The 8,664-nt window shown below is 33.3% G+C and overlaps 1 protein-coding gene across 2 annotated transcripts in view; it reads left to right on the top strand.

Moving 5' to 3' along the window:
* LOC132171199 (uncharacterized) overlaps positions 1-4,524 on the top strand; it is a 19,290-nt gene extending 14,766 nt beyond the window's left edge. The window contains exons 1-4 of one of the 2 annotated variants that reach the window (XM_088519392.1): positions 1,030-1,214; positions 1,592-1,735; positions 3,351-3,769; positions 3,862-4,524. In XM_088519392.1, coding sequence (XP_088375518.1) covers positions 1,034-1,214; positions 1,592-1,735; positions 3,351-3,769; positions 3,862-4,476 — 1,359 coding nt within the window. In that variant the 5' untranslated portion in view covers positions 1,030-1,033 and the 3' untranslated portion in view covers positions 4,477-4,524. Of the gene's footprint in view, positions 1-1,029; positions 1,215-1,591; positions 1,736-3,350; positions 3,770-3,861 lie in introns of those variants that run through there. The other variant, XM_088519391.1, reaches the window with a different exon arrangement.
* The last annotated feature ends 4,140 nt before the right edge of the window (positions 4,525-8,664 follow it).

Here is an 8,664-nt window from a genome sequence, read left to right on the forward strand (position 1 = left end):
TTTTATATCATAATTAAAATTATTTTTGATATATATATATATATATACGTATATATATATATACAATTAATATAATTTTTTGACGTGTCATGCTTGACACGTCAATAGTTTTTGACGTGCCATGCATGACACGTCAAAAGTTTTTGACGTGCCAAACATGGCACGTCAAAAACTTATAATATATATATATATATATATATATATATATATATTATCTTATTTAAACTATTTTCATAAAATTTTATTTATTTAAATGTTATTAAAATAGTATTTACTCTATCATATATATATATATTTATTCTCTCCAATTAAAATTAACTAGAGAATAAAAAAAAAAAAACCCCCATATATTCTAGATGTATAGATATATGATTAAATGTATCAACTAACCGGCCGCATATATTGTGTTTGTCGAGTTCATATGAGTTTTGCAGGTCTTATAAAATAAATGCATCGAGTATGTTTTATATATTTTTAGAAAAATAATATGTGTAGCTATCATATTAATATTAATAGACTGATCAATTTACGCATGCATACATATATACTAATGATAATAAACTATAATTTATACTAATGACAATAAATATTAATTTTTTATGCCAATTAACATTAAAAAGTTTTTGATGCCAATTAACAATAATTTTTTATGCCAATTAATTTTTTATGCCAATTTTTTATGCATATTTGTTTATATCAAAATTATTGTTAATTTTTTTTTTATTAAAAAAAGTTTTTTGACGTGTGGAATTGACACGTCAAAAGTTTTTGACGTGTGAAATTTACACGTCAAAACTTTTTGACGTGTCAAGTTGACACGTCAAAAGTTTTTGACGTGTCGATTCCACACGTCAAAAACTTTTGACGTGTGAATTTCACACGTCAAAAAACTTTTGACGTGTAAAAAAAGACACGTCAACAAAAATTTTTTTGACGTGCTTACTTAGACACGTCAAAAGTTTTTGACGTGGCAAACATAAGTTACTGTTTGCCACGTCAAAAAACTCATATTTTTTTGTAGTGGATGGTGAAAATGAACGATGAACTGCCGTCAATCGCAGACAGCCAAGAGACAACACCACTTCATGTTGCAGCTTTTCTAGGACGCCATAGAAACATGGTCGATTATTTATTCTCTGTGACTTCTTTAGCACGGTTGACTACTCCCCAACTCATTGAGCTCCTTCTTGCTACTATTTCCGCTGGTTTTTTTGGTACATACAAATTAATTTACCATTCCATCATCTTTTCTAGCTGCCCTCTTGTTTAATTTTAGGGAATAATGTAAAAATAGTCTTTATAATTTACTTGATTTGCAATTAGCTCATTAGATATTAAAACAAACTTAGAGGCCCTTGAGGTAAGCTAAAAGAATAAATTACACAAATTCTGTCCACCGCTTAACATATTCCATGTGACATTTCAGAATCAATAAAATTGTGTCATGTATCCTATTTAAGTCAATGTCATTAAGTCAATACTTTTAGTCTGTTAGACAAGTTGAAATCGCGACTCCTATTACAAGGATGTTTTAACTAATAATTTTGGCAATAATCAAATTAATTAATGTGCCATTGCTTTTTCTGGACAGATAAAGCATTGGCAATTCATGCCCAATTACAAACTGTCGATCCTGAATGTGTGAGGAAAGCATTGCAAGAGTTGGCCAGGAAACCTATTGCAATTGGTAGCAAAAGACAGCCATCATTATGGGAAAGATGCTTAAAGTACTCCGGTTAGTTTGCCCCCAACCCAAACCTTACTTAGAGTGTGTTTTGCACTGCGATTTTGTATGCTCAAATTGTAATTTTAAACCATATCGAATAAGATTTATCTTTTGGCAGTGCCTTTTTAAAAATTATAATTTGAAAATTTAGACTAATTTGAGTTTTCAAATCCTAAGCAATAGGGTTCATTTTTTAAAATTAGCACGATTTTAAAGGTTAAACTGTTATTTTAAATGTCAAATTATAATTTTACCAAACGCTTAACTGCATTTTTTAAAAGTGCTACTTTTAAAATCTTTACGTTTTGAAATCGTAAACTCAAACCGACACTTAATTATGTTAGTCAGTGAAAATTTACATAAATCACCTTGAAATGGAAAAATAGTCTTATATTATCTCATCAAATTTTTTGATGATATTTACTTAGTTTTATTTACTTTTTGATGATATCTCATCAAATTTCTTGAATTCAAATGTGTAGATCTTTTTTATTCTTCTGTTTGGTTGTGTTTGTTATTTGGGAATAGGCTAGTGATCGATTAGCATGACATTTAACCCCAGAAACTCCTAAATTTTATGAAGTTACTTTAGCTGTGCTTCGATATTTGATCATGAAATTAATTAGACTCTTGTGGTATAATATGTAATCGATAGCTTTTAAAATTAAAATCCATAATCACGTGCTAATTTTTTTTTTAATTTTTTAATTTTTTGAAAGAAGTCAAACAAAATATTATTAATGAACAATATTTTAAGCACATCGCTTAACAAAGAAAACATAAAAAATACATTGGGGAGCTACAATAAGAAACATATAATATATTCTGATATTCGTACAAAAATCAATATGTTGAGCCCAAGTAATAATCCATTATAAGATAAGACCTCAACGACAGATCGTCTGTTAGCATAAACGTTTATATATTTATTACTCCAAAAATGTTACACTTTTCAATTTCTTTTTTCAAAATTTGTTCTCTAAATGATATGTCACAATTATATGTAATTTATTATTTTAAAAAATGTGTCACAATCTTATAAGATTGTGATATATCATTTAAAGAGCAAATTTTGAAGAAAAACAAAATTTTGAAAAATATAGCATTGCTCTTGTAACTCAGATTTGAATCTCAATTATTCAGCTACAGATCTGCTTGTTTATCCAATATAATAATCAAGTCAATATATTGATATTTTCCCGTAGAACAAATTTTGTTTCCATCTTAAATTACTAGAAATTAATTGTCCTCCTTTTCCTAATATATTACAAAATACAAATTTGCAAAGAGAGATTAAAATCTTCAGGTTATGCAACTACAAAACATATACTAAGAAGTCAACAGCATTTATTGCGTTACAATAGCTTTGCACTGTTTTTTTTAATAAAACTTTCAATATCATTTCTTATTATGGATCTTTTCAAAATCGAGGATAGATTGTTAATTTTCTTATTATTGAATGATATTTACTATTCTCCTATCCTTCTTCATCCTCGTCTTTTGAATTAATTTGTACAAATCACATAGTTGAAAGTATATATATTTCCCATATATATATATATATATATATATATATATATATAAAAGTAAAAAATCTCTGAAATATAATTTCTTTTAATCCCAGTGTTCAAAAGGCGCTATAGAATAGCATTGATGAAGACATTAGCCCGTCAGTGGGTTGAAGTCCTTTGGAAAGAGGTTAATGGAACATTGGTGGTTCAAGATCAAATGGATTTAATATTTGAAGCTACAAAATCAGGAAATGTTGAGTTTTTAATCATAATCTTACGCTCGTATCCTGAACTCATATGGAAAAGAGACGAGAATTACGGGAGTTTATTCCACGTTGCTGTTTTATATCGGCAAGAAGGCGTATTTAATCTAATATATGAGATAGGTGCAATCAAAGATAACATTGCAACCTATATTGACAAAGATAATAACAACATGCTACACTTAGCTGGAAAATTGGCTCCTTCAGACGAACTAAGCATCATATCAAGCCCATCCATTCAAATGCAATGGGAGTTGTTGTGGTTTATGGTGAGTGCTAATATTAGTTCAATTTCTCTCCCTTTTGTTGCATATATGCTAGTTGTCATTTTACTTGTAAATTTATACATCGGTCACTGTAGGAGGTAAAAAAGATTGTGCCGCCTTCATATGTGAACAAGAAGAATTCAAGAGGCCAAACACCAAGGGAAGTATTTAGAATGACACATAAAGATTTACAAGAAAATGGTGAAAAGTGGATCAAGAAAACAGTAAGCTATTGCATGCTTGTAGAAACATTGATTGCCACTGTGGCTTTCGCTGCAGCTTTTACTGTACCAGGTGGCAATGATCAAGATACAGGAAGCCCAATTTTATTGATACGTAATTGGTTTATGATATTCTTCATATCAGATGTGACGGCATTGTTCTTCTCTTCCACTTCGATATTAATTTTCTTGTCAATCCTCACATCACCTTACACAGAAGAGGATTTTCTGAAGTCAATACCACTAAGGTTGTTGCTTGGACTTGCTACACTCTTCATCTCTATAGGAGGCATGGTCTTATCTTTCAGTGCAACCTGCATTTTGATCAATCACAACAAAATGATATGGGTTCCGAAAGTTATAATCGTTTTGGCGGCGGTTCCAATTCATATATTTATTATGCATGTTCAACTCTGGGTTTCTATATTGTACTCATCATTCTACTTGTCTGTGTTTCTTTTTCGGCCGTGTAAACGTCGGCTTTTCTAGTGGAAGATGCCTATCTGGCAACTGATCAGAAGAAAATCAAGATTGATATTCAGCTACATCTTATCTGGCAACTGATCAGAAGAAAATCAAGATTGATATTCAGCTACATCTTTCCCTCAAGACTTTTTACTATCGTTTCTCTGATATTTGTATATAAATACATTTACTTTGCATTGTATTTTCTTTCATAAGCTACCAGAACTTCCTTTTGACGTTTGTTTCACCCGTGGGTGATTCTCTCTTTAATTAGCCTTCTCGTTAGATTTTTTTTTTTTTTTTTTCTTTTTTGTAAATGTTTTTTTTTTTTTTTTTTTTTTTTTTTTTAATTCTCATTAGGTTATTAAATATTGTCAATTTTTCTACATATTTTTACACCAAAATAAATAAATAAATTCAAACAACTAGATTCAAAATTTCCATCATTAAAAGGACCATTTTTTTTTTCGACATGTCCGCACAAAAGGGGGGAGAGAGATTCGAACTAGTGACCTCCGCTTCATTAAGCGTGATCCCAGCCAATTGAACTACCTCTTGGGGACAAAAGGACCATTTTCATGCCACGATAATAAATCAAAAGAGCATTCCATCAATGGTAGCACCGAGGCTACCATCTACTCATTTCAATTTCCACGGTGGCTACAATCTCTGTAAAACGAATCATCTTTTATTCAAATGAAATATCTCGATATGATGGAATGTGACTTTTGGGACTTTTGCTGACATGGCACAAGTCTCCTAGCGATTTTTAGAGTTAGTTTTCTAGTTGTTTCTTGCGACTAGTGATACGCGCCTTCTTGGTTATTGCGCGTGTGGGCACGTGTCTTTTCTGACGTTTGTGATTCTGGCATCGGTGCACCGGAATTTCTTGACCTATGCTAGTGGAATGCTCAATTGGTGAGTTATGGCCAAAAGAGCAAATAGAGGTCGTGGCGGGAAGAAGATTTCCAAAGTGCTTGTTAAGGAGGCTATGGGTGATTTGGAAAATGCTTCGCGATCTGTGGATTGTGAGGTAGATCTGAGTGAAGGGAAGGAGAACTGTGAGAAATTAACTTTGTCTAGTGAAGATGAAGAGGTGTCGAAGCTGGATTTGCAAGGATTGCCTGTTGGAAGCAGCTATGGTAAGGTGGCTATGGAGGTCGTTACTAGCTGTCCTGAGTTGGAAGATGTGAGTAATCCTGGTGTTTCTATTGCTGAGTCTGTTCAGATTGCTCCGAAGAGTGTAAATCAGGATTGGAGGAAATTGTTTCGACATGAGAAATCCATTGGAGCTTTGCAGTATTTTGCTCCTTCTCGAGAGGATGGGAGAGTGATAGTGAAGCCTCCTCTGGATGCAATTGAGTAAGGTATTTCGAAGTGGTCTCCTTCTCTGGTAGGCCAGTTTCTTGACAAACCTCTTCCATATTATATTGTCAAACGTACTACGGAAAGTATTTGGGCTCAATATGGGAATATTGAGGTATTCTTGTTGGAGAATGGATTATATCTGTTTACATTTGCTGATGAGAATATGATAGATGAGGTTATGGAGGCAAAAGTTTGGCATATTGCAAATAAACCTCTGATTTTACGCAAATGGACTCCTCGTATGCAGCTTCTTAAGCTTTCTTTATCTTCTATTCCTGTTTGGATTAAGTTGCATAATATGCCAATTGAGTTTTGGAATGCTACACGTTTGAGTTATGTAGCTAGTGGTGTTGGAAAGCCTCTTTGTGCAGATTATGTTACTGAGGAGCAACAGAGGCTTGGTTTTGCTAGGGTATTGGTTGAAGTAGATATGGATTCTACTTTTCCTAAGGAGATAGAAATTATTGGTGTTGATGGGAGTCGAGTTGTACTTGGCATTGAGTATCCATGGCTTCCTATCAAATGTAAAAAATGTAAATCTTTTGGGCATCTATCTCATGCTTGTTCAAAGGTTGAAAAACAGGTTTGGCTGCCTAAAAAACCTAAGCCTATATTCAGAATTTGCAAGCTGATCCTATGGTTGAGAAGGTTGTGACTGAGTCTAAATGGAATGTGGCTAGAGCTTCTAAAAGAACTCCTGGTTCAAAGGTCACTGTAAAGAATAGTCAGAAACGTTAGACTAATTCTTTCCATCTTTTGGCTAGAGCTGATGGTAGATATGAGTCAGGTGAGGTGAGAGGCTTAGGTACTTTTTCTTCTATTCAAAAAGTTCTTGAGAATGCTTTGGCTGAGGAGAATGCTAAAGTTAAAGGAAAAGGTAATATGAGGGAGGGGGAGGAGGTCTTAATGAGAGGTTTTTCTCCAATCTTATGAATTTTCCGATTTGGAATGTGAGGGGTTTGAACCACCCTTCTAAGCACAAAGAGGTTAGGAGTATGATTCAAATACACAAGATTAGTCTTATTTGTCTAATTGAAACTAGAGTGAAGGAAAATAAAGTTGATAAGGTTAGAGATTGTATTGTTCTAGATTGGGACTTTGTTTTGAACTATGATCAGCATTTTCTAGGGAGGATTTGGATTTGTTGGAAAAAATCTAACTATGAAGTGTTGTTCTTGGACAAGAGTGAGCAAAGTATTAATTGTTCTATTAAGTCTCTTAGTAGCAAGTCTTATTGGTTTCATTCTTTTGTTTATGGGGCTAATAAATGAGTGGATAGAAAGCATTTATGGGCAAATTTGTGCTATATGAAGGGAAAAGTAGGAACTAATCCTTGGATGATTTGTTGAGATTTTAATTTGGTTAAGTCCTTGGCTGAGAAATGGGGTTTTGACAAACTTAATTCCTATGAAATTGCGTTTGGTGAGTGTTTGAATGATATTGAAGTTATGGATCTTACTTTTAGTGGTTGTTTTTATACTTGGACTAACAAGAGTGAAGAGCCTCGTTTTGTAGCTAGAAAATTGGATAGGGTTCTGGCTAATGAGTACTGGATGAGCTCTTTTGGGAGTACTACTGTGGAGTTTCATGCTAGGGGTATCTCTAACCATTCTCCTGCTGTTATTTCAGTAGGTACTTTATAGAGTTTTGGACCTAAACCTTTTAAGTTCTATAACTTCTGGTTGGAACATAAAGGGTTCTTGGATTGGGTTAAGGAAGGCTAGAATACTCAAGTTGAAGGGGTTCCTATGTATAAATTGTATGAGAAACTTAGAGCTGTGAAAGATGTGTTAAAAGAGAAGAATTTGGCTTGTTTTGGGAATTGGAAGCAAAGGATTATTCAGGCTCATGATAATCTGACTTTAGCTCAAAAGGATGTTCTTGCTTCTGTTGTCAGTGCAGATAGCCTTCTTAAAGAAAGTGAATGTCTTCATGCTTATGTTTCCATTACAAAAGCAGAGGAATCTTTTTTGAAGCAGAAGGCTAGGATTCAATGGTTGCAATTGGGTAATCATAATAATGGTTTTTTTCCACAGATCTCTTAAGGTTAAAAATGCTAAGAAAACTATTACCTATCTGTGGGATGAGCATGGTAATAAAGTGGATGATGTTGAGCAGATAAAAAAGGTGGCTGAGGATTTTTATATGAACTTGTTAGGGACAAATCAATTGCAATTCACTTATGCAAAAGCAAAACGAATTAGGCAGCTCATTCCTGCTGCTATTTCTTCTAAACTTGCAACTAATTTGGAGAGGGATGTTTCTGCAGAAGAAATCAGAGATACTTTGTTTCATATGCAAGCTAATAAGGCCCCTGGTCCTGATGGATTCTCTGCATATTTTTTTAAGTCTACTCGGCCCATTGTTGGTAAGGATGTAGTGGCTGCTATACAAGGTTTTTTTACTTCTGGTTTATTGCTGAAAAAGGTTAATGCTACTATTCTCACTTTGGTGCCTAAAAAGGTCAATCCTTCTGCCATGGAGGATTTTAGTCCTGTTGCTTGTTGTAATGTTGTTTACAAGTGTATTACTAAGATACTCTCTAATAGGATGCTGTCTTTGTTGGGAGACTTGGTTAGTATGAATCAATCTACATTCATTCCTTCTAGGAGTATCTCAGAGAATGTATTGCTTGCTCAAGAACTTGTGAGGAATTATCATAAGGAAAAAGGTAAGCCTAGATGTACCTTGGAGGTTGATCTTATGAAGGCCTATGACTCTGTGAATTGGGAGTTTATTATTCATTGTCTTCACTGTTTTGGGTTCCCTAACAGATTTTTGAGATGGATAAAAGAGTGTATTACCTATCCTAAATTTTCTGTATGCATTAATGGCACTTTGGTT

Source organism: Corylus avellana, chromosome 1 (genome assembly GCF_965113065.1).
Source record: "Corylus avellana chromosome 1, dhCorAvel1.hap1.2, whole genome shotgun sequence".
NCBI lineage: Eukaryota > Viridiplantae > Streptophyta > Magnoliopsida > Fagales > Betulaceae > Corylus > Corylus avellana.